General features: G+C 35.1%; 1 protein-coding gene across 1 annotated transcript in view; it reads right to left on the reverse strand.

Annotated features, from left to right (window-relative positions):
- The window catches only part of LOC128641669 (uncharacterized), a 129,055-nt gene that overhangs the window by 2,343 nt on the left and 99,415 nt on the right, over nt 1–27,297 (reverse strand). The window contains exons 82-89 of the mRNA XM_053694202.1: nt 26,479–26,569; nt 25,763–25,883; nt 19,173–19,357; nt 17,632–17,787; nt 15,618–15,751; nt 13,801–13,937; nt 11,195–11,289; nt 5,446–5,638 (exon numbers count right to left, since the gene is read on the reverse strand). Coding sequence (XP_053550177.1) covers nt 5,446–5,638; nt 11,195–11,289; nt 13,801–13,937; nt 15,618–15,751; nt 17,632–17,787; nt 19,173–19,357; nt 25,763–25,883; nt 26,479–26,569 — 1,112 coding nt within the window. The remainder of the gene's footprint in view (nt 1–5,445; nt 5,639–11,194; nt 11,290–13,800; nt 13,938–15,617; nt 15,752–17,631; nt 17,788–19,172; nt 19,358–25,762; nt 25,884–26,478; nt 26,570–27,297) is intronic.

The following is a 27,297-nucleotide window of genomic DNA, read 5'->3' on the forward strand; positions in this document are numbered from 1 at the left end:
AACTTTATTTGTATAGTGCAATACAAGGCTAATAAGTAAAGGAGGACGATTATTATTATTTTTTCACATTTAAAAAGCGGAATACATGTTTTTTTTATGTTTGTTCTATCATTTGAATATTTTATGTAGTATTTGGATAATACCTTTTATTTTGAAATGAAGGAGAATCAATATTCAAATGTTTTATTATTCAAATATTACATTCAATACTTGAGTTTTACATTTGATACAAAGAAAGTTAATATTTTTTATGTTTGCAAACATTCAGCATTAGTTTAAACAAATGCTTTCAACATTAAAGGGCCACTGTAAGTAAATATTTTCTATGCCTGTTACTAACTAACTACCCCAAATACGCTTTTTATCAATAGCATTTCATTAACATATCTCTACTGTATATCAGAAATCTTGTCTGCAAATTTAATTGTTTTCCAAACCCACTCCATGGGTATCCTTTGCTCTGTACCAATCCGTTTACAATACCTAGGTTTCAAAATGGCGCTTTAAACACAAAGTTATTGGTTTAAGTATTTTGAACACTCAGTGCTGAAAATAGTGGGCAGGATAACGTGACATCATCGGCGAATAAAAGATATAACTTTTAGAACGTTATGAAACTTCGTTTTGGATAAAATATAGGTCAGTAGGTTTTAATTAATGTTTATTAACTTTAATATGTTAGTTGTTTAGCTTAAAAATTATAACAGAAAGTAATCCTTTAATTATTTTGTACTGTGTTAAAACATTTGCATATCCATTAAATACTTATTCAGTCACTTTCATTAAATAAAAACACACAAGTCAAACATAACCCTCTAAAAACAATATCAAATCTGCTAAACAATGATTTTAAATCAGTATTTATGTTAACTGACAATATGTATAACTTGCTGATACATTCATTTTTTCCCAAGCCTCTGGTTCTGCTGACAGACATAATCCATTAAAGGGATAGTCTAGTCAAAATTAAACTTTAATGATTCATATAGAGCAGACAATTTTAAGCAACTTTCTAATTTACTCCTATTATGAATTTTTCTTCTCTTGGTATCTTTATTTGAATGTAAGCTTAGTAGCCGGCCCATTTTTGGTTCAGCACCTAGGTAGCGCTTGCTGATTGGTGGCTACATTTAGACACCAATCAGGAAGCACTACCCAGGTGCTGAACCAAAAATGGGCTGACTCCTATGCTTACATTCTTGCCTTTTAAAAAAAATATAACAAGAGAACGAAGAAAAAAATGATAATAGGAGTAAATTAGAAAATTGCTTAAAATTGCAGGCTCTATCTGAATCATGAAATTTAATTTTGACTAGACAATTCCTTTAATGCTCAGCATTCTGCGAGATTTGAAAAAATATGTACTGTGCGTTAAAGGTAGTATAGGTTGATAAGTCCTGATTTCTGTCGATTATAGTCAGTGTGCTAAATTCACATACACCCACACTGGTAGTGTTAGTAAGCAGCCCAGAGACCTCAGACTTTTAGCCTCTACTTCATACAGAGCGATAAAGGTTAAACATTGTAGTCCCTACAAAATGAGAACTTCTTTATGCAATATAATTAACATACGGGAAAGAAGTTTCACCAAAATCCGTAAGTTGAGATAACCTCTTTATTGATAGTATATGTCTCCTCTTGGCCCATATAAAAATAGCACATGCTCTATGAAAGGAATCGATATCTTTCTTTAATATAAACAGCGGTACATGTTGTAATATATATATATAATAACTGAGGTAATAAAATAATCTTAATAAGCATTATTTTTGCTGAAAAAGATATGGGAAATGATTGCCATCTATATAATTTGACTTGTGCCTTAGCAAAGAAATTTTTATAGTTTAATCTATACCAATTATTTGGGTTCTTATGGAATACAATCCCAAGGTACGTTATTGATTCTACTTCTCTAAATGGATGATGATAATAGCTATTGTTATGTTTATGTAGCCACATAATTTCTGTTTTAGATATATTAATTCTATATCCTGAGATAGAACTAAATAGGTCAAAAATTTGAAGACTTATTGGAATACTATTTTTTGTATCTTTAAGAAATAGTAGTAGATCGTCCGCGTATAAAGAAAGTATTAACTCCTTGATACCTAATTTAATTCCCTTTAATTCTTGTCTCAAGAATATGGCCAAAGGTTCTAAGGCGAGATTAAATAGGAGGGGTGAAAGTGGGCATCCTTGTCTTGTCCCTTTGTTTAGAGTTAAATTTGGAGTAGGTGAGCCATTACCATGATATATGAAACTGGGTGATTATATATTGCTTTAATAAAGGAAATAACATGACCTGAAAACCCAAACCTCTGAAGCAATGAATATAAGTGATCCCATATTACGGAATCGAACGCTTTCTCTGCGTCTACTGTCAAAATAGCGAAGTCTTTATCCCCCTGTCCTCTCTTTTTATATAAATCATTCCAGAATAGATCCAACAAGAAAGCTACTTTCCTAGTATTTTTAATCGGAGATCTGCCTGACATAAATCCAGACTGATCTTTGTGAATAATCAAATTGAGAGCTTCTTTAAGTCTATTTTCGAGAATAGAAGTAAGTATTTTATAATCTACATTTAGTAGGGAGATAGGTCTGTATGAACCTAAGTCTGTAGGACTTTTACCTTTCTTCAAAATTAATGTAATTATAGAAGCAGTAAATATCTTTGAAGTTGGTTGGTTATTAACATAATATTTATTATATAGCTGATTTAATATCTCTGCAATTTCATTTTTTTTAGTATTTTAAAAAACTGCTGGGATCTGATCTGGACCTGGTGGTTTGTTTAATTTAGCAGAATCAATTGCTTCTTCTATTTCTTTAATTCTTATTGGCATATTTAACTTCTCTAAAAGGTCTAATGGGATATTGGGTAGATATATCTTATTCCAAAATTGAGTTTTATTTATACCATCAACTTCTTTTACTGTATATATTTTTTTATAGTATTCAAAAAAATAATTTTTAATACCCGTCAGGTCTGTATACGTCTTATTATTTTCTATAATTTTTTCAATAGTATTATTTTTTTCCTAACTTTATCTAGATTAGCTAAATATTTAGCCGATTTACCAAAATTGCCTTTGTACTTTGCATTAATTTTTTGTTTTTCTATTTTGTTTTTATAAGTTAGGAAAAGATCTCTCTCGTGTCTTGAAAAGATATATTTATTCCTTGATATAATATTGGGGGAAGCCATATAAACACTATATGCTTTCCTGACTTGGTTTGAAAGTTGTAACTCCCATGCTCTAATTTTCTTCTCTTGTTTTATCATATAAGCTGTAATTTCCCCTCTCATATAGGCTTTGGCTGTTTCCCAAAATATTTCTGATTTTTCATAGTATGAATGATTATATTTTTTATATTCTCTCCATTTCTGAATTGACCAGTTATGAAATTGCAAATTATTTATTAGGAATTTCGTGGGGGGGGGGGATTAAGTGCTTGAGCGTGTGCAGCTGCTCTAAGTGGAATTTCTAATGTAATGATAGCATGGTCTGAAATAAGTATGTCATTGATTTCAGTTTTGGTCTCTTGCAGTAGAACAAAATCAGAAATTAAGAAATAGTCAATACGCGAGAGAGGTCTATACGTTTTGGATTCACATGTATATTCTTTGCTGTCCGGATGTTGTATTCGCCAGATGTCATGTAATTTCAGATCTTTCAAAATTTGTTTGTATATTTTGTTTTTTTGTGTCAGGTATCCTACTCCTTGCTGACCAATTCTGTCTACTGTTGGAAAGGGGATCAAATTGAAATCACCCGCAACTATTATATTTTGTCTAATATACTTAGAGAGTTTACAGGTAATTTCATGCCAAAATCCTTGTTCTACTTTATTGGGACCATATATTAAATAGTATATATTTAGTACCTTGAATCTCTATTTCTATCAATATCCATCTATCATCTGGGTCTAACTCGGTTTTTAAAATATTATAAGTAAAATTTTATTAAACAAGATTGCTACACCTCTTTTCCTGTATGTACATGAGGATGCCACTACTTCACCTACCCATTTTGATTTAAGTTTATCTATTTCATTGCCTCTGAGATGCGTTTCCTGGATAAAAACTATATCCGGATTGTGTTTCCCTAGTTGTTTTAATATTGATTTTCTTTTAATTGGGGAGGAAATACCTCCTACATTCCAGGATAGATACTTAACATAACTCTTCATTAAAGAAAAAAATAACTGCGCATATCAGATATTAAAATTGCCAAAATAGGGACAGAGAACGAGAATGGAGGGGAAGGCGAGAGAGGGAATTTGGGATCTTAGTGCAATTTAACTTCTTTTAAGTTAAGCAACGTTACAAACATAAAACATGGCGATGCGGTTCAGCAAGTCCTGTAGTAATAGTAGTAAAATAGTGCAAATTATGAGAAAACTTCAAACATGCACATGGAATACAGTATTCCCACCCACTCATTTATACTATACAATACATCATACAATTAAATAAAAATGTTCCATTTATTTATTTGATTATTTTTATTACAAATTTCTAAATCTAGAATTCCTAAATCAAGAATTATTCCAAAATCTTGACTTTTTCTTTATTATTTTCAAAATAAAATAAAAGTATAACAAATAAAAATGTTACACTGTCAGTAAGTCACAATCTTCTCTGCCTACCTCTATGGTTTGGTTTTTGTGTTCTAAAATGCAAATGCTGATCTATATTAATTTAAAACAACAAATATTACCTTTCTAGTGCTGTACTATCTTTCTGATTGGACTAGGTATACAAAAGTATTAAAATGATGTAAAACTAACTTTAGGTTACATGTATAACCTGCATTATGACATATAAATATTGTCTACATGACGTAAGATATTGTTGTTTACATTTGGTCCCATTTAACAGATGCCAATATATATAAATATATATATAGCAGTTTGGATAAAGGAGTTCGTACCTGGATTATTATTATTATTTACTTATTTTTTCATTTATTATGATTTATGTATGCATTTATTTTATTTCTATTTGGTTGAATACGGCAGCTTGCAAAGTGTTTTCTGATTGAATAAGGCTATTTAAGAAAAGAAAAAAAGCTTGCAAAGTCTTTTCTGATAGATTGCAATAGCGTTGTTGAATTGCCTAAATTACGAATTATTGGTGGTGTCATCATGGTGCAATGTCACTGGAAAACCTCTGGGTATTTGTTGAGTTTTCTAATGGATTGAAATGACCATGAATTTGAAATCTCACAATAAGCCATGTACAGCCCCTGGGAGGGATTACAATAGACCCCATTGTTACTTCCCAGGCTTCTCTGTGATACAGTTAGCTAGCTGAGCTTGTTTAGGAGTCTATGTACTACAAAAGTAAATTGAATGAAAACAAACTATGCACAACATATTAATAGCATTAGGCCTTTACAACTTTAAGGATTTTAAAAAGTCTCAAAAAATTTCACTTACCTGGTTTAACAATGGAAATGAAACCATTTGGTAACGGCTCTATGACACCAGCCAGAAGGTTTAGACCAAGAGAATTGACATCAGTCTGTGCATTTCCTGACACCCAAAGCTGAACAATATAACTGTTTGATATTTTTATGATGTCAGGCAGATTTTCTCCAAGAAGGTTTTTTATGTCCTGGGCTGTTACATTCTGAATAGGATTTAAAATATACAAATATATTGTGTTAAAAAAAGAATGGAAGAAAAAGACTAAATGTTTTTAAGAAAACTGATTACAGTTGAACAATTTTGAGAGAATAAGCTAAGAATTAATAGTATTAGTATGTAATAAATATGCTTAATAAAAGATAAAAGTGTCTCTGGACCAGCAGGTGAAAACAGTTGTAGGCTTTATTTTCCAATGGTATATAAAACATAGGGATAACACACAATCCAGTGGTGTATGCAGGTTCGGTCTTACGCGTTTCAGCAAGAGCTTACGCCTTAATCATAGACCATACTTGAACCTCATACACCTGGAGCTTATAACCTCCTATTGGATGTAATTCTGATTCTTCCCACACTGTCTAGATAGTCAGTTTCAGACTCTTGATCTTTAGAAAAATGTTTCCTTAGTGTGAGTTGTCTGACAAACTTATTCAGATCTAAAATAGTCTGAAATAAGTCAATTTTTTTACTGGGACAGAAGCCTAGACCATAGTTCAAAACTTTTATTTCATCTGCATTTAGTGTATATGAAGATATATTTAAGACAGCTCCTTCCATAACTATTTGTCTTTCATGTTCATTTGTCTCAATTGGTATCTGTTTTTTGATATTTTTGGGACCTCTATGTCTTTCTGCTGTCCTCCTTTGTTTAGATCCACTCCTTTCTGAAAAACCTGTTTATTAATATGTGTATTATTAATAGGTACTTCAGATGTTGTCTTAGCTCTGGCTCCTAGATCCCTTTCTTTCTCTTTTATCCTTTGTGGTTTAGGTATTTCGGTATCAGGTACTATACTACTCTGTGCTTCTGATTCTGATTGTGAAAATTCTTCAGAGGTGGCAAAATCTGTCTCATATGTCTCACTTTCTTTTATTTCATTTTCTGAATCATTAAATGTAACTTTTATTTTAATTTTGTTATCTTTGCCTTTATATTGCCATCTCTGCTTTTTAGGGGGGTTAAATCTATCTGTAATAGTTTGCTCTTTTTCCCCTGTTATCTCATCTTTGTTGTGCTGTTTTCTGTTACCATTGTTATTACCTCTCCTAGATCTTTTCTGCCATAGATAAACTCTATTATTTGCGTAATCTTTGCTATCTCTGAGAAATGAGTGTTTTACATTAATTACTAGTTTTTTAGCCTCTTCTACTGCCTCTTGGAGCATGGCATCATAGGTTGCATATTCAGAGATATCTACATATTTATTCATCTCTGTCTGAACTTTCACAATTTCATCCTTCATATCAGCAATTTGTTGTTTCTTATATTTAATCAAGAGTCCCATTAATCTTATGGCACATTCAGTCAAAATATTGTTCCATTCCGTAATAAATTCTTTATCTTCCACCTCAAAAGAGGGGTATTTTCTGAGCCTTAGTCCCCATGGTACCATTCCTCTTTTTATATATTTATCAAATAACCAGTTATCCAGTCTCAGTCTTTGTTCTTTAGTTTTCAATTTCTCCATAGTGTCAAACAGATCAGTTAGCTTGATGTTATCTGTATCACAATTAAACAGTTCTTCCAAATCTAGGTTATCAATATCCCATTCATCTGTAGTTTTAAGCGAGTAAAAGCCTGTGTGTATCTCCATTATATACTACTGGCTTGTATAGCAGCTATCAATTAGCCAGCCAGTAAACAACATATAGGATTTAAACAACTGTGAGCGACAAATTGCAGCACTTGAAAGCAATATGTATTTAGTGTACTTTATCCAAAGCAAGGCTGGGTAACAAAAAGCAAAGCGTGGAGGAAAAGAATCACACACACAAACACATTTGCTTTGCTCCGTGTACAGCCTTATATAGTGTTATAGCAAGCAAAGGCAAGCAAATAAAAAAACAGCAGATTAGCAATATTAATGCAGCAGAAAAAGTCTAATTCAGAGCATGCAGCTTCAGTGTTATGTTGAAAGATTATAGCCCTATTCTCAGGGCACTCACCACTCTGCACCGGATGCCTCTATTCAGCCGCTTTCAGGCGTGAGGTCTTGCCATTACCGATGGGTGAAAATCTTACACCTCCACTACACCTCCACAATTCGCGCACACTGCTTCTCAAGACGATGCCGGTTCCTATGCGTTACGCTATAGCGTGGTCCAAAATACGCTTTCATAGGCTGTCACTCAAAGAAAACTTGGAGGTCCAGATAGCGAGCTCCTCCTCGCTCGCAAGCAAATAATAAAAGAAAAAAGTGTCTCTGGACCAGCAGGTGAAAACAGTTGTAGGCTTTATTTTCCAATGGTATATAAAACATAGGGATAACACACAATCCAGTGGTGTATGCAGGTTCGGTCTTACGCGTTTCGGCAAGAGCTTACGCCTTAATCATAGACCATACCTGAACCTCATACACCTGGAGCTTATAACGGCATGCTTATTCCCTCCCTCTTATTTGGCATTTACTCTATGTTATCAAATTACAAGTTACAGAGAACTCTTAAGGGGATAGTGTAACCTTCAATGAACATTCATTTGATGCATATTAAATAAACATATATTAAGCTTTTACATAGACTTCAAAGCAAAGGGCAATCTATATATCAATGATTTAAACAAACTTTGGAAGTGGTTTTACACTTTAGTCGAATGATGCAACTTAGGTTTCAACTCTTAGATTTGGTTATTTACTTCGTAACCTAAAAAGCTTTTTCTCTAGTCAGCCTATAACAAATTAATACACTTAGGTAAAGACTTTAGAAAATATACACATATTACTTATTTTTCTCAGGTTGCAACTCATGACATAAATTAAAGAGACATGGTAGATAGTAGATAGGAGAAGGTTATCATTTACTCTATTTTATAAAGACATTAGTGACAGGTTATTTAAACAGTGTATAAAAGGGATTAAGGAGGGATTTGTGGAGGCAACCAGCTTATTTTACTGTTTGTATAGATAGATATCATATCCAACAATTAATGATATCATGTTCAGAATTAAACCCAAGTGGGACCAAAGTTTTAAACAAAAAAATCCAATAAGCTTCTTGTTTTTTTAGGATATTTAGACGATCACCCCCTCTATGGGACTTGGGTATATGTTGAATAGCAGACCAACTGAAAAAACTTAATTCTTGGTTATGTTCTTCAATAAAATGAGTGGCAAGGGCTGAGCAAGCAATATTTTTTTCAATGTTATATATATGCTCACGTATCCGGGTTCTTACATCCCTAGTGGTCATTCCAATGTACTGTTTTTTGTGTTCTCTACACTCAATAAGATATATCACATGATCTGTTGAACATTTAATACATCCTTTTATGTTATATTCAGAACCTGTCACATAAGATCTACATTTTTGAGTGATGTTAATATATCCACAGGCCCTACATCTCTTTGTTCCACATTTATATGTGCCGTTGGTCTGTAACCAACTGCTTCTTTCATTATCTTCTTTCAGTTTATTTGTTTTGAGTTCACTTGGAGATACAATATCTATATACGAATTTGCAGCCTTTTTCTACTGCTGATTTTAGTTTTTCATCTCCATATATGTGGTAGATATTTTTTAACCATATCACAAATTTTGTTATATTGGTTAGAATATTGGGTTATGAACATAGGTCTGTCATCTTTACACATGTCTTTAGGTTTATCAAGAAGGAGATTAACTCTTTCAAGTCTATCTACTTCTTTACTGACACTCTTAATTTGATTGAACATATACCCAAGTCCCATAGAGGGGGTGATCGTCTAAATATCCTAAAAAAACAAGAAGCTTATTGGATTTTTTTTGTTTAAAACTTTGGTCCCACTTGGGTTTAATTCTGAACATGATATCATTAATTGTTGGATATGATATCTATCTATACAAACAGTACAATAAGCTGGTTGCCTCCACAAATCCCTCCTTAATCCCTTTTATACACTGTTTAAATAACCTGTCACTAATGTCTTTATAAAATAGAGTAAATGATAACCTTCTCCTATCTACTATCTACCATCTCTCTTTAATTTATGTCATGAGTTGCAACCTGAGAAAAATAAGTAATATGTGTATATTTTCTAAAGTCTTTACCTAAGTGTATTAATTTGTTATAGGCTGACTAGAGAAAAAGCTTTTTAGGTTACGAAGCAAATAACCAAATCTAAGAGTTGAAACCTAAGTTGCATCATTCGACTAAAGTGTAAAACCACTTCCAAAGTTTGTTTAAATCATTGATATATAGATTGCCCTTTGCTTTGAAGTCTATGTAAAAGCTTAATATATGTTTATTTAATATGCATCAAATGAATGTTCATTGAAGGTTACACTATCCCCTTAAGAGTTCTCTGTAACTTGTAATTTGATCACATAGAGTAAATGCCAAATAAGAGGGAGGGCATAAGCATGCCGTTATAAGCTCCAGGTGTATGAGGTTCAGGTATGGTCTATGATTAAGGCGTAAGCTCTCGCCGAAACGCGTAAGACCGAACCTGCATACACCACTGGATTGTGTGTTATCCCTATGTTTTATATACCATTGGAAAATAAAGCCTACAACTGTTTTCACCTGCTGGTCCAGAGACACTTTTTTCTTTTATTATTTGCTTGCGAGCGAGGAGGAGCTCGCTATCTGGACCTCCAAGTTTTCTTTGAGTGACAGCCTATGAAAGCGTATTTTGGACCACGCTATAGCGTAATAGCGTAACGCATAGGAACCGGCATCGTCTTGAGAAGCAGCGTCCGCGAATTGTGGAGGTGTTGTGGAGGTGTAAGATTTTCACCCATCGGTAATGGCAAGACCTCACGCCTGAAAGCGGCTGAATAGAGGCATCCGGTGCGGAGTGGTGAGTGCCCTGAGAATAGGGCTATAATCTTTCAACATAACACTGAAGCTGCATGCTCTGAATTAGACTTTTTCTGCTGCACTAATATTGCTAATCTGCTGTTTTTTTATTTGCTTGCCTTTGCTTGCTATAAGGCTATATAAGGCTGTACACGGAGCAAAGCAAATGTGTTTGTGTGTGTAATAAATATGCTTGCATTTTAGAGAGTGGTTATGGTAATTCATTTTAATTATTCAACATTTCTGTTGTGTTGCTATAAAAAAAAAATCAATAGTGAACGTCCAACCACCTGTTGCCTTTTTTGGATGAACCAATCAGGGCTTTAATTTGTGGAAAACAAGGCTGCCAATGGTCATAATGTTAGCATAAAATGCATTGTTTTGCTGTTGTTATCTGTTAAAGTCAAAGAGTTAAATATATGTAACAAGGTTAGCCTTGAGTAGTCAGTAGAGTGCACGTCAAGGTCTGAGAATTAGAAAATCCACAATTTTCAGAGCCAAATTACTTAAAAAAGTGGTCAAAATAAAAATGAACGTATATATCAAAGTTGGTTTACTACGCATAACTACAGGTTTTATATAAAAATCTCTAAGTGTTTACTGTCCCTTTTAATGTCAATATAACACGTATTTGTAATTGTGTCTTGACTTGCCGCTGTATAAACAGTTATTTTCCATTTCATCTTAATTTATAGCTTCTTGCATATAACTTAAATAGATCCAATTTGATCCTGCAAATTTCTCTTTAACTCTTTTATTTACCTTTACTTCAGCTGGATTTAGTGTTGCAAAGATGTCAATATCCATTTCCGGAAATCCGGCTGCAAACTGGACTAAATCTCCAGTTTTTGCCCCACCTGTAGTAGTAGTGATGTGAAAAGAGGTATGAATTAAATTCTGTAATCAAACACGTGCAGAGAATACAATAGTTGTGAGTTTTTTTACAAGCAAAGGTTCAATTAGACACAAAGCAGAGTCATCAAAGGCATAAACAGCTGAGATTGTTTCCCAAATGTGCCAATACAGGTACTGTATATAGTGTAATTAAAATAAATCATCAGTGAAATCCCACATAAAAAGGCACTCCTTATCCCTGTTTGCTCATGGAGCTGTACACTTCCATATGTATATAATGTCGATTTAAACGGTCAAATCAAGTTCATGACACCCAACATATGTCTGAAAAATGTAAAGGAAAGGGAGCACATTTTACTGGTGTCTGTTAAAGGGACAGTAAAGTCAAATTTAAACTTAAATGGACTGGACAGAGCATGACATTTTAAACAACTTTTAAAGTTACTTATGTAATCAATTTTGCTTAGTTCTCTTGGAATCCTTTATTAAAAAGTAACCTAGGTGAGCTCAGGAGTGTGCACGTGCCTCTAGCCATCTGCCAGGAGTGTTTGCAACATTGTTTGCAGCAACGTCATGCATAGATACAAACATTGCTGCCATCGACTTCTAAAGACACGTGCATGCTCCTGATCTTCTATCAGCCTACATAGCCTTACTCTTAAAAGGACATAATACTCATATGCTAAATCGCTTGAAACTGATGCAGTATAACTGTAAAAAGCTGACAGGAAAATATCACCTGAGCATCCCTATGTAAAAAAGGAAGATATTTTACCTCACAATCTCCTCAGCTCAGCAGAGTAAGTTCTGTGTAAAAAGTTATACTCAGCTGCTGTCCAGCTTCAGGAAAGAAAAAAAATGAAGAAATGAACAGCAGCCAATCAGCATCAGCAGTGCTGAGGTCATGAACTCTTTTACTGTGATCTCATGAGATTTGACTTAACTCTCATGAGATTTCATTGTAAACTTCCTTACACTGAATAGGGAAATAAGATGAGTGTTCACGTAAGCTCGCTCCTTCCGCTGTCCCGGGACAGACATACTAATTTGTTGCTTAGAAGTCCTTTACAATGGGATGTGGCTACTGAGGAACTTTTGAGGTAAAATATCTTTCTTTTTTACATAGAGATGTTCAGGTGATATTTTCTAGTCAGCTTTTTACAGCTATACTGCATCACTTTCAAGTGTTTAAACATTTGGGTATTATGGCCCTTTAACAAAGCATACCAAGAGAGCAAAGCAAAATTGATATTAGAAGTAAATTGGATGGTTGTTTAAAATCACATAGTCTATCTGGATCATACAAGTTTAATTTTGACTTTACTGTTCCTTTAATATTTTATTTTACTATTTATTAGCAATGAGTGAAAATAACAACTCTTAAAGTGATGGTAAACTATCCATATGTGCACATTAAGGGCAAGATATCGAGGGGATCTCTAAATATCGCTTGAATGCAAGCGATATTAGTGCTCTACTGGGTAATACCAGCGCACACTAATGTGCCTAATGTGCACCGGTAATACAAGTAAAGCGCTATGCAAACGCGAGCTCAAGTTCGGACTGCGCTCACGAGAGCGAGCTTCCATAGAGACCGAATTATCAAATGTCTATCGGACCTGATCCGACAGTGCGGATCAGGTCCGACAGACATCGCTGAATGCAGAGAGCAATACTCTCTCCGTATTCAGCATTGCACCAGCAGCTCACAAGAGCTGCTGGTGCAACGCTGCCCCCTGCAGACTCGCGGCCAATGGGCCGCCAGCAGGGGGTTGTCAATCAACCCGATCGTACTCGATCTGGTTGAATTGTGGCGATTCCTTCCCGCCTGCTCAGAGCAGGCGGACAGGGTTATGGAGCAGCGGTCTTTAGACCACTGCTTCATAACTGCTGTTTCTGGTGAGTCTGAAGACTCGTATATATTCATATACATATATTTACTGGGCACACACAAATTCCATAGACCACAATGTAAAGGCACTTTTCAGTGCCATTTTTATCTAACACCCCACTCCCACCAACTCCAAAAACTACCTAATGCTAACTTTTTTTTTTTATAAAAAACTATAATGCCCTCTATTTTGAGGGCATTTGGGGCACGTTTAGAAAATGAACCAGAGATCGTATCTCTGGTTAATTTTCTTAGTGCTAATTGCTACTGTAAAAAGCTTATATCTAGCAAAGCAGGAACACTAATTTGTATTTATTAATAGTCGAGCGGACATGATCTGCTGCACTAAATCATGTCCGCTCGACCTCGCTAAATGCCGACAGCATATGCTGTTGGCATTTAACATTGCACAAGCATTTCTAGTGAAATGCTTGTGCAATGCCGCCCCCTGCACATTGGCGGCCAATCACCCGCTAGCAGAGAGTGTCAATCATCCTGATCGTATCGGTCTTACGACAGCTGCTTCTTAACTTATGGGGCTCCGAAGCAGCATTCGCTGCTTAATAAATGGAGCCTCTAGTGTTGATCTCAGTCTATGCTTTGATCGTTGTCTGCATCTTACCTATTACAGGTTTCATAATCTGGAAGTAGGCATTCTGTGACATTTGCAGGGACTGATATGCATTTTTGTATTTCTCGAATATTAGGGTTCTCTTGCTTTGTGGACAGGCTGATATATCAGGTGACTTGGTGCTTGATCTAAAATAAAAAAAGAAAATAAAAGTAAACAACATTATATATATATATTAATTAAATAGGGGAAGGCATCTTAAACCTTCCTGACCTTCTCGAAGCTTACCTGGTTGAGACTTAAATCTGCTGTGTTTTTTTCTGTAGGGATCTTGTGTAAATTACACCCTAAGTTGATCATCAGTAATCTTTAATTAAGTGGGATTTTATTTTGGTAATATTACAATTACGATTTGAAAAGTGAAGTTTAATTTATTTCTCCTGCAACTCTAGGGACCCTATGGGGAGCCCGAGGTTGGTGATCCCTTAAAGACAAATCGATCTACAAAATAGTGATTTACAAAAAAAGCCTGTAATTCCATTTGGAATCATTTCTCTTCTTGTTACATAGAAACATAAATGTAACAGCAGATAAGAGCCATAGGCCCAGCAAATCTGCTAATATTTCTTAAAAGTATAAACTTATCTAGTTCGTAGGACAGCCTTATGCTTGTCCCATGCATTCTTCAAGTCCTCCACAGTGTTTGTCATTACCACCTCATAAGGAAGTTTATTCCATGAATCAATCACTCTTTGGGGCCCATTTATCAAGCTCCGATCGGAGCTTGTGGGCCCCGTGTTTCTGGCGAGTCTTCAGACTCGCCAGAAACACCAGTTGTGAAGCAGTGGTCTAAAGACCGCTGCTCCATAACCCTGTCCGTCTGCTCTGAGCAGGCGGACAGGAATCGCCGGAAATCAACCCCATCGAGTACGATCGGGTTGATTGACACCCCCTGCTGGCGACCCATTGGCCGTGAGTCTGTAGGGGGCGGCGTTGCACCACCAGCTGGTGCAATGCTGAATACGGAGAGCGTATTGCTCTCCGCATTCAGCGATGTCTTGCGGACCTGATCCGCACTGTCGGATCAGGTCCGCAAGACATTTGATAAATAGGCCCCTTTCTGTAAAGAAGTGCTTCCTCAAATTATTTCTTAATATACCACCCTTCAGCTTGAGATCATGATGACCCCTTGTTCTTGAATTTTCCTTTTTATTTAAAATACTCACTGGCTCAGTTTTGCTAAGCACTTTAATATACTTGAAAGTTGGTTAAAAACGTAATTTATTTTGTAAACAAAAATCACACAAGCAATGTGAAGGTTCCTTCATTAAAAGTCATCAAAGCTTGATACTGGTTTGCCTCATGATATGACTGATTATTCAGTTTCATTGTATGTTACATAATAATTAGCAAGAAATGAATAACGTCATGTAAATTCAGTTTGTTTTGGTCAGCAATTGTGTGACTAAATATAGGACTAGATAGCTTTTCTACAAATTCAACAGATTGACAATACATTTTGCATGGTACAAAAAGAGACAACTTGTTTTATTAATCTTTTGCTAATCATAATTACCCCCACTGGAGTGAGCACAATGTTATCTATATGGCACACGTGAACTAATGCCCTCTAGCTGTGAAAACTGTCAACTGTATTCAGATAAGAGGCGACCTTCAAAGGCTTATAAATTAGCATAGCCTACCTAGGTTTAGCTTTCAACTATGAATACCACAAAGCAAATTTGACTAGACTGTCCCTTTAATTAATTTTGTTCAGTGTGTTTTTCATTTTGTACCCTGTGCCTTTTGGGGTATGCCCTATTAGCAGCAATAATTTTAGACACATAGAACATGTGTAATTCACTTACTTTATCTCATTAGCATTTATCCCTCTAATTTGTTCTTCACTTAGGGAGCAGATATACGGTGCTAGGCTTGTGAGTGTAGTACCATCCAAACTAGCAGTAGGCGTTAGTAGATAGCGAGTAACTAAAGTGTTGACCTATAGAACAAAAAAAAAAAGGAAATTTAACATTAAAAGATACATATACGTATAAATTGTTAAACGGATAGAAAGGTCAAAATGTGTATGGACGTATTTCATTTTTAAATACAAGCATTTTTACAATATTCTTCCATCAGCAAAAATGCTTCTGGTAAACATTATTATTGTTTTTTAGAGGCATATGCACATACACCCGTGCACCGATGTCATAAAAGCCACTGCTTACTCTCTGAGAAGGTGTTTTAATACTGGTGCACAGGCCCTCACACCATGGGGTATATGTATTAAGCAGCGTATGCTGCTGTTTCTGCACGAGCTTTCAGGCTTGTTGGAAAAATAAGTTAAGAAGCAGCGGTCATAAGACCTCTGCTCCTTAATTCATTCGCCACCTCTGAGGTGGCAAAATGCAATCATGATTGACACCCCCTGCTAGCGGCCGATTGGCTGCAAATGTGCAGGGGGCGGCATTGCACAAGCATTTCACCAGCATTTATCGATGCGAATAATGTCCGACATTTGTTAAATCTACCCCCATATGTAAGTATGCCACTGAAAAACACTTATAACATTTACTAGAAGCATTTTTGCTAATGGAAGTTTATTGCAAAAAAAAATGCTTAGCTACAGCTTGAAAAAAAAAAGAATTCTGAGTTTTTAGCCCCCCAAAGTTATACTTACCTTGTTTCCTCTCCAGGTTCTTCTGATCAGGTCCTCTTTTGAAAAGCGAATTACGGGTGCGCTGTCACAATCGCGCTATTCAACTACATGTAACATGCTCTGGTTTGGTAGCAGGACCACGCTACATTTAGTTCAATAGTGCAATCGAGAATCTGCTTTTGAAAAGAAGACCTGATCAGAAGAGCTTGGGCCTCCATTACATATGCAGCGTCGCCCGCAAAATCCTCCGGCGCCAGATTTTACACGATTTTGGTATTACATATACAGCGTAGCATACTAGTTACGCGCGTATATTTCACCTGTCACTCGCAATTATTACTCCCATAGGCTAACATGGGACCGCGTCGTAAATCGGTATCCAATATCCAGCGCAAGGACTAACGTGGCGAAAATGGAGAAATCTTACTCCATTTTTACCTCGCCATAAAAGGCAACCGTAGCAGGCCTTGCACTGAGTATGGGAGCACCATAACTCCTGAAAATACCTGCAAAAATAAACGAACACCTAACGCATGCGCAATGTCTATCTACCTGTCAACCGCAATCCCCCACCGCAATAACTAATAAAGTCTATTAACCCCTAAACCGCCATAGCCCACAACGCAATAAACCTAACACCTAACCCCCCCTAAATACACTACTTCTAAAATAAAAATAAACTAAGTATACATTAAAGGGGCAGTCTAATCCAAATTCAGGAGTAGACTGTCCCTTTAAGCAAGAATTACAGATTGCGGATATAGGGGTTTTACATGTCGGACTTATTTTTGGGAGACGTGTTAGACTTTTACGGGAGATTTGTTATTTTCTTTACTTTTCTTAGGCGCCGGCAGTTTCTAAAGTGCCGTAAGTCACTAGCAACTCCAGAAATTTGTATTTACGCTCATTTCTGGACATCTATGCCACTTAAGAAATGCCGGCGCCGTATATGTAATACCCCGATGTGCAAGGTGAAATTACGGGCGGCGTGGGTTTCTGCGATTACGCTGAAACCTGCGCCGTATAGGAAACAAGGTAAGTATAACTTGGGCTAAAAACTCTGAAATATTTTGTTTTTTCAAGCTGTCGCTAAGATAACATTATATAATTCTGCACTGTGTGCAGAATTATGTAACATTAGTTTTTGCGTTTACTGTCCCTTTAACCAAGAATGTTACAAAACAGGACTGCTAATTTTATTTGTATCATATAAATCTCACCTTGGAATCGTTGCTCTGCCATGTGGCTTTCTCTAATAAAGTAGCCAAAGTATCCACCTTGGTGATATTCCACTTTGCTATTTCTTCTGCGGTGTACATTCTTGCAATATTGCCTAAAACCATAAGATATTCCTCTGATACGCCATTTGGGAAAATCTGTTGAGAAAGAAAAGATTGAGTTAAACATCAAAGGTGTAAAAATATTAATGTAGCAATACAGGCACCTTTTTATTCTGCATCATTTGTTCACGTTTTCCCACAGCGGATGCAGTTTCATAAATTGCCTAATACTACCGCAGATTTTTATAGTTGTACATAATAATACTTTAGTTTGACTGTTTATTGTTTAGGTTTTAAAGGGATATGAAAGTACATGCGGATTAAGACTGTGTATTTAGGTGCAGGCTTCCCCCATGTTTCCATAAAATAAAGTCTCAAAGAAGCACATTGCAGTCTTTTAATTAAAGAGACAGTAACCATCTTGACATTATTATATAAAATGTTTAGTTATGTGTAATTATTTATTTTGCCCCCTTAATGTAATTTAGCTCTGTACATTGAAACCTTTTTAATTCTTATAATTTGAAATGCACCTGCTGAATTCTCAGTGCTAACCCTGCTACAATGCGTCCCTTATTGGCTTTATCAGATAACAACTGCAAACCAATGCACTTTACACTAACATTATGTCAATGGTTAGCCTTGTTGTCTGCAGAGTAAAGCCCAGATTGGCTCCTTCAAATAAGGCATATGGTGGGTGGGGTTTGGCTTTTGAAAAAGAATTGCAGTAAAAAAGATGTTAATTTGTTTTAAAAGAATTAAGACTTGGCTGATATGTTATTCTATAACAACAGAAATGTCTTGTAATTTACAAGGTGTTTACTGTTCCTTTAATGCCGCCATAAAATTATGTATGTATAATATTTCTTATTGACTTTGATGTCCCTTTAAATATGATTGTTTAAGGTTAATTGAACAATAAAGATGTGGGCTACACAATGTATAACGGTTACTGTGCGGTTGCAGCAGTATACCTAGTTAATGCATTTATTTTACTCATGGTTTCCTCAATATATTTAAAGGGACAGTAGACACCAATTTTCATTTAACTGCATGTAATAGACCCTACTATAAAGATGCACAGATACTGATATAAAAATCCAGTGTAAAACTGTTTAAAAACTTACTTACAGTTTAGCACAGATGAAAATGTTAGCTGGAACACACATTGCAAGTGGTTCTATAGCAAAAAAAGCAGACACTCCCCCCTCTCCCTTCCTCTGCATATGAAAAGACCCTTTACACAAACAATAGCAAGCTGGAATAGGTATACATCAGTATTCTTCTAAAACTTTGAGGCTTGGTTAGGAGTCTGAAAATCAGCGCAATGCTATTTAAAAATAAGCGAAACTATAAAAAAATTTTTTAAAAAAAATGTATGGGCTATATTAATGGATCATCTACAAAACATTTAAGCAAAGAAAAATATAGTGTATAATGTCCCTTTAAATAAAATGTAACAAATATTAGTCATAGCGCACCTCATCCAGCTTCTTCTTTAATACTGTTAACTGATCATCACTGAATTCCAATCCTCCTAAAATGTCCAGATTATCTTTCACCACTCCTACGTCCAGGCAGTTTTCCAGCTCACTGCTTGTGTAGCTGAGTACTAGGAGCTCTTTCTGTTTTGTAATCACGTCCGTAGTAATCTTGTTGTCGCAAGCTAGTGAATATTGAAACTGGCGTTAAAACACATTTACCCAAGTAGAGATTCAATGCTTCTATTTCATTATTAAACATATTGGGTTCTAGAAAGTTCCCCAATTATTTTTTTTAGCACCCCTAGCGTCACTGGTGCCAGGGCTCCTGAATTTATAACCGACCTTATTTTTCTTGTCTACTAATATTTACAGTACAGTACTGCTTAGCTTTATGGCTTAGAACACATGAAAGGAAACAGCAGCAACCTGGAACCCTAGTGCAGAGATAAAGGTAGGCATCTTCAGTAACTGCACAAAGCCTACAACTAAATGTGACTTGACATGAAGAAAAATAAAACAAAAAGCAATGTGAATGTTGGTAACATTTGTTATGGTTTTAAGAACCCTACAGATTCACTTTAACAATTATGGAATGCATGTCCCTTTCTTTCATGTAATTGTCAAGAGTCAATGAGCTAGTGACGTATGGGATATACAATCCTACCAGGAGGGGTCAAAGTTTCCCAAACCTCAAAATGCCTATAAATACACCGCTCACCACACCCACAACTCAGTTTTACAAACTTTGCCTCCCATGGAGGTGGTGAAGTAAGTTTGTGCTTGATTTTTATGATTTCTTCTATGATATGCGCTTCTAAGCATTCTGAAGCCCAATTCCTCTCAGAGTACAGTGTTTGTCAGAGGGATGTGAAGAGAGTATCACCTATTGATTTTATGGTTTCCCTCAGGGAAATCTTTTCAAGGGTTCTCTGTTATCGGTTGTAGGGATTCATCTCCTACCTCCCTTTTCAGATCAACTATATACTCTTATATATATGCTATATGTGGATGGGTGTCTTTCGGTAAGTGTGTATCTTTATTTAAGACACTATCAGCTATGGTTTGGCACTTTATGTATTAATATAAAGTTTGAAATATATGTATTTTACTTATATTTGCCATGAGTCAGGTCTATGTATATTTCCCTTTGCAGTCTAGACAGTTTCAGTATAGGAATCATGTTTGGGAAGTTTATTTAAACTTTTTTTCTTACCTGAGGTCTCAGTCTTTGACTTGTTTTTCAATTTTTTTCGCTGGCAATTCTAGGCTTGCAAGGACGCAAAATGCTGTTATTTATTGCGTCATTCTTTGGTGGCGCAAATTTTGTCATTTCCTGCGTCTTTGTTGACGCTTGTTTTTTCGTGAAGTTGCATTTGTTATGATGCGAGTTGCGTCATTTTCTGGTGGTTTTGCGGCAACATTTTTTTTCCTTTTGCGTAATGCGTCATTCTTGGCGCCCAAATTTAGTTATTTTACCCCTCTTCCTCTATTGCTCGCTGTTTTCATGATTTTTGAAAGCTATTATGCCTGCTTTTTTATTTCATTTTTTGTTTAAAAAAAAAATGCTATCTTTGTTTTCCTATTTACTGAAACTGTTACATTGTGGAAATTGAATGTTTTGCCTAATGTTATTTTTCTTTTTCTGTTACATTTTGCGAAATATCTTATTTTGATTCTGACTCTGATGTTACTGTAGAAACAATGATGCCCTGAAACACAATTCATCAAAGCTAAGTGTGTTTTATTTATTAAGCTATTATTTTCTTCAGCTCAATTATGTGGCATTTATTTATCATATTTTAAATTATTCATGTTTCTATATGTACAATGGCATTTACTGTTTTTACTTTCTCAGTTCATGTACTTGATTTCATCTGCAAATATCATATGTTATTGTTTTTATCATAAAAGGTTATGTCTGCTATTATGTCTTTAATTAAACTTACAAGGCCTTTTCAAAATTATTAAGAATTAATTAATTTTGTTCTGACCGACAGCATACTTAAGTTTATTCTACTAATAAAGGTTTCCTTGGCTCAAAGGACCCTGTATCAGACAGTTTTGTTAAAAATTTTCCTTATTTTTCATTTGAACATTTTTTTTGTTCTTTGTTGAGGCATTTTTGTTATTTTTAGCTTTTAGGAGCCTAGTCCTCCTATTAATCCTTTTTAAAATTGGATTTTAAGATTTTATTTTGCTCCTGAGGTTTTTTTTCCTATTCATTATATTATCTGTAATATATTCTAGATAATGGTTATTCTGATTCCCTTTTGGGACTGTACTACTATTTCTATTGAAATTAGTACTTATTTTTAGGATTCTTTAGCGTTTGAATATAGCCTTAGTAGAGCATATTCACGTACTGTTTATATTTTTAGCTCAGCCTTATCTGTGGCTGACATTACTGTTCTCTCAACCTTTTGTTGAACAGTTAGCATAAGCAGTTTCAGATTCTCAAGTATATATCTATATTTATTTACTTCAGATGTATTCATTTTGTTATGTTTACTATATCTATTATTATGGTTTCAAATATATTTTATTATCTCTATCTTGTTAGGATAATAATTTGTTTGATTTTTATTATTGGAAAGATAAGAACACACCGTGCATCCCAGATTCAAGGTAAAAACGTATAGAATTTAATAGTGCACACAATCTGTTGCACTTACAAGATTAAAATATTAAAATGCCTTATGAGAGAGTTTCTCCAATCCTCACGAAACAGCAGGTAGTGACCTCTGCTCCTCCAGTGGCTTTATTGATCACCAATGTCCGTTTTAAAGTTATAAATAACCAATGTCAGCCAGATGGGAAAAGTCTCTTCTTAAATGCAAAATATTATAATTGTAGTTAAAAGTAGACCATCCTGTTTACGCGTTTCGTCTGTCCTTAGCAAACTTTTTCAAGACAATGGATGTATGATCTCCACTATTTCTGGAGGTTTAGAGTTTTTTCTGCCCTACTTTAGTCCGGTAATGTAGATCAGTTGGTGAATGTCCTGACTACAACGCTTGTTCTAGATCCAAGGGTTATAGTTTCATATCCTGGCAGGGTTAATACAGCCCTTCGACCTTTTGTGGTCAATTTACTGTGTACCATTTATTTGGGTAATAATAACTATTTTTATCAGCTGCTGATTTGGTTAACTCCGAGTGCAAGCACTGAAAAAGCATTTTTTTGTATCCTTCTGGGAGAAAAATGCTATATAATTACTAGTTATTAAGACTGCATGAAGGTGCGGTTCTCAAACCAGTCCTTTTGGTGGGGAGCAGATTAAATTGTCTTTGGAAGCTCAGTCTAAAATCTATATTATTCTTAGGGTTTTGAATAGATTTTTAGAATGAGACCTTCTATGGGAAGATTCTTTCTTTCTTAGTACACTCTGTGAATTTTTTTCAGGAGTGATTATACCAGTTCTTTAGCAGGAACAGGGTTTGGGTTTCTATTCAATTCTATTCTTTGTCCCAAAGAAGAAAGGTTTATTCAGTCCAATCTTGGATCTGAAAACATTATATTGTTTTGTAAGGGTCTCAACTTTTAAGTTGGCGACTATAAGGACTATTATGCCTTTTGTTGTGCAAGGTCATTTTATGTCCACTCAATTTTACAGGATGTTTATCCTCATATTTTATTTAATTCAGACCACTTTTGGTTTCTGAGATTCTCTTTTTTAGGTAAGCTTTACCAGTTTGTCCCTTTTCCATTTGGTCTAGTGACAGCTTTATGAATCTTTTCAAAGGTTCTTGGTGCCCTTCTTTCTGTATTCAGACAGTAGGGTATTGTGGTGCTTCCTTATTTGGATGGTATCTTTGTATTAGCTTAAACTTTTCTTTTATTAGAATCTGTCATGAATCAACTAGTTTTGTTTCTTCAAGACATGGTTAGAGGATTTAATCTACCTAAGAGTTTCGTGATTCCTCAGACTAGGGTCACCTTTTTTTGGGTTTCTAGATGGATTCAGTGTTCATGACTTTGTCTTTATCGGACAAGAGTCAATTGTAATTGACGTTAGCCTGTCTAAACTTACAGTCTAGAACATTCTTTTCAGTGGCTATGTGCATGGAAGTTTTAGGTCTCATAACTGCAGCATCAGACGTGGTTCCTTTTGCTCATTTTTCATCTGACACCTCTTTAGCTTTGCATACTGAATCAACGGTGCAGGGATTGTTTTCAGATATCCCAGTAAATATTCTTTAATTCCAACACTCAACTCTTTCTGATTTGGTGATTAGATTATCATCGTTTTTCAGGGGTCTCCTTTTGTTCATCCTTCCTGGATTGTATCCTTGGAGTTCTAACGCCGCAGGAATTCCACTTCCCTCCCCCCTCCCAGTTACCACGGCATTTAATTAGGTTGTGCAGATACTGGAGAAGAGCTGTGGTAACCCAGGAGGTGGAAAGGGAAGTGGAATGCTGCAGCTTCTGTGTATATCTGCATCTTTCTGCCTTTGAACATAGTACTGCACAAAACACAGACCGCTCCAGCAGGAGGGTTGTCTAAACACTAGTTAGGTAATGTGGAAAAAAGCCTTGTTCTGTAGCTACTGGGTATTACAAACGTATTGTCATAAAGTCAGAGAACTTCAAACTTTAACATCATTTTTAGGACCTTAAGCAGCAAAATTGATAATACATATTAATTCAAAACTTTATTTTCTTGTAATGCTTTATTTAATTAGCCCATATTTTTTGAGTGTATAATGTCCCTTTAAGTTATTAATTTCTCTTTTTTGGAGTCTTAATTTGGTTTAAGGATTTTGTAGGCTCTTTCTTTCGAGCTTATATTTTCTTTGTGGATTATTTACTTTCTTGGCAAGTGTTGTTTCTCTTGGCTATCTCTTCTGCCAGAATAGTTTCTGATTTATCAGCCATCTCTTGTGTGTCTCATTATCTGATTTTTCATCTAGATAAGTTGTTTTGTGGACTTCTTTATTTTTTCTCTTCCTAAGATTGTGAATTTGAACATTAGTAGAGAAATTGTTGTTTTTTCTTTGTGTCCTAATCCTAAAAAAATCTTTGAGAGTTCTTTACATCCTTTGGATGTGGTAAGAGCTTTATAATTCTAAATCAAGGTTACTAGGATTTCAGAAGACTTCTAGTCTATTTGTTGTTTTTCTGGTTCCAGAAAAGGTTAGAAAGCCTATGCCATTTCTTTGGCATCCTGGTTAAAGCTTTGGTTTCTCAAGGCTTATTTAGAGGCAGGTTAGGCTCCGCCTCAGAGATTTACAGCTCATTTTACCAAGTTAAGTCGCCATTTCTTGGGCTTTTTCAGAATGAAGCTTCGGTTGATCAATTTGCAAAGCAGTAATTTGGTCTTCTTTGCATACTTTTATTGTTTTTACCATAGTAATGTATTTTTCTTCTTCTGAAGCAGTCTTTGGTAGAAAAATTCTGCAGACAGCTGTCTCAGTTTGATTCTACTGCTTTTGATTTAATTTTTTTTTTAAGAAAAACTTAATTATTGTGTGGATTTAATTTCTCAGTGGAAATAGCTGTTATTTTATCCCTCCCTCTCTAGTGACTCTTCTGTGGACTTCCACATCTTGGGTATTTCTATCCCATACGTCACTAGCTCATGGACTCTTGCCAATTACATGAAAGAAAACATAATTTATGTAAGAACTTACCTGATAAATTCATTTCTTTCATATTGGCAATATTCCATGAGTCCCACCCTTTTTATGGTGGTTATGTTTTTTTTGTGTAAAAGCACAATTATAATTCCAGTTCCTCTTTTTGTATGCTTTTTTACTCCTTTTGTTATCACCTCACTACTTGGCTATTCATTAAACTGAGTTGTGGGTGTGGTGGGAGGTGTATTGATAGGCATTTTGAGGTTTGGGAAACTTTACCCCCTCCTGGTAGGAATGTATATCCCATACGTCACTAGCTCATGGACTCTTGCCAATATGAAAGAAATTAATTTATCAGATAAGTTCTTACATAAATTATGTTTTTTTTATATTATCCTATAAATTATATAGTGTATATGTATATATAGTGTGTGTATATATATATATATATATATATATATATATATATATATATACAGTGTTAATATACCTTTTATCTCTGATTACCTTGTATCTTAGCCTCTTCAGACTGCCCCCTTATTTCATTTCTTTTGACAGACTTGTATTTTACCCAATCAGTGCTGACTCATAAATAACACCACGAGAGTGAGCACAATGTTGTCTATATGGCACACATGAACTAGCACTGTCTAACTGTGAAACACTGTCAAAATGTACTTAGATAGTAGGCGGCCTTAAAAGGCTTAGAAATTAGCATATGAGCCTACCGAGGTTTAGCTTTCAACTAAGAATACCTAGCGAGCAAAGCAAATTTGATGATAAAAGTAAATTGGAAAGTTATTTAAAATTGCATTCCCTATCTGAATCATGAAAGTTTAATATTGACTAGACTGTCCCTTTAATATATTTTGTCTCTAACTACCAATTGTATCTCAATATCACATGTATATTTGGAATTTAACATTTGTGTGAACTACCTACAACATATGTTTCTCGTTTGTTTTTCAAAATTTTGGATTGTTGTGCAGCAAAATAGAAATCTTCACTTACTTATTGCTCGGTACATTCTAGTTGTTGACATTTTCAGCTGGCTCATAGTAAATGAGAATGATATCTTATCCTTTTTCTTGATTGTTGTCAGGTAATCTGGGAAGAATCTTAATCTTACAGTCTGCATTAGAAGAAAAATAGAAGACAAATTCTGATTGGAACTGTCATACTTTCTGGTCTTTAAAATAATGGGTGTGGATTTGTTTTTGTAAAAGTCATGAAGATTCAGATGAGCTGAGCAGGTATGGTGACAGATGTTTTAGACGCAAGTTACTAAGGGAATGTGCAGGTGAAATTATTGTTATATTAATTTGTAGTCTTTCCTGTTAATGTATTTCAAAGTATTTGTAGTAATGTAGAACAAATGGCTGTGTGATATTAGAATTAATGAGCAGTAATTAATATTGACAAACTGTATGACAAACCCTTTTTCATCATACAGGGGGATTGCCGATGAAATCCTGAGGATCGTTAGTGGCCTAGTGGGCGGTACTCCCAGGCTTCATGGGAGTGTCCTGGTGATGTCACCACATACACACGTGGTGGCGTTGCAAAGGGAGTATAACTGGGAAGCTGGATGGGGGGGGTTCTTTAAACACATGTTGATGACAATTTAGTAAAGTGATCACAGTAACAGCAGTTGGTATAAGCAAGGAATAAATGCCCTAGTTGTTTGAGAGTGGTTTTATCATATAACATTAATAAATTCAAATTACCGTTGGGACCTGATTAAGGACATTACTCGTCAGAGAACCAGCAAGATTTCCAATTCCCGTCAGGGTAGAGATTGTCCAGGTATTAGCAGGCCTGAAAAAAAAGTATATTTTATTACAATAATTTTAGACACATTGGCTAAGATTCTAATCCAGAACATCCTATTTTTGTGCTCGTTTGAAGGACCAAATAAGACAGGGCTTGACAAATTCAGGAGCCAGGGAGCCACTTGCCCTAGAATTTTACCTCTGGCTCCTAACTTTTTAGATTATTCTCCATATATCTATATGCAAATGCCTCTGTCTGGCTCTTAAAAGTATATCTGGCTCCTAAATATTCTTATTGGTTGCTAAATTTTAATTAGACTTGTCGACCCCTGCAAAAACATGTATTTAAAGGTACAGTTATTACCTTGTAATTACAAAACATTACTATTGTATTTTTATAGAATGAATGGTATATTAGCTAAATCCTAAACATTTTTTAAACAAATTTTCTGTAATTGTTTTAACATATCCAAATTCCATCCACTGTATGGCAAACTTGTTTAATATGCATAGCAAAACATTTTAAAGTCTCAAAGTGCTTACTGTCCCTTTCAATTCTGAATGCTTGCAATGAGTTCATTGAGTCACATTTTTAGTGCTTTCCAAATTAGTTTGGACTATATTAAAATGTGTCATATGTTCAACAGCGTTTATTTAATCTTTCAAAAAGCATTATCATAGTATTTTGAGGGTCTGTAAATACTCATCAACACATCACTCATTTAAATTGAAGTAATGTCCAATATTTCAGTTTTGAGTACAATAGACTTCTGT

Source organism: Bombina bombina, chromosome 11 (genome assembly GCF_027579735.1).
Source record: "Bombina bombina isolate aBomBom1 chromosome 11, aBomBom1.pri, whole genome shotgun sequence".
NCBI classification, from domain to species: Eukaryota; Metazoa; Chordata; class Amphibia; order Anura; family Bombinatoridae; genus Bombina; species Bombina bombina.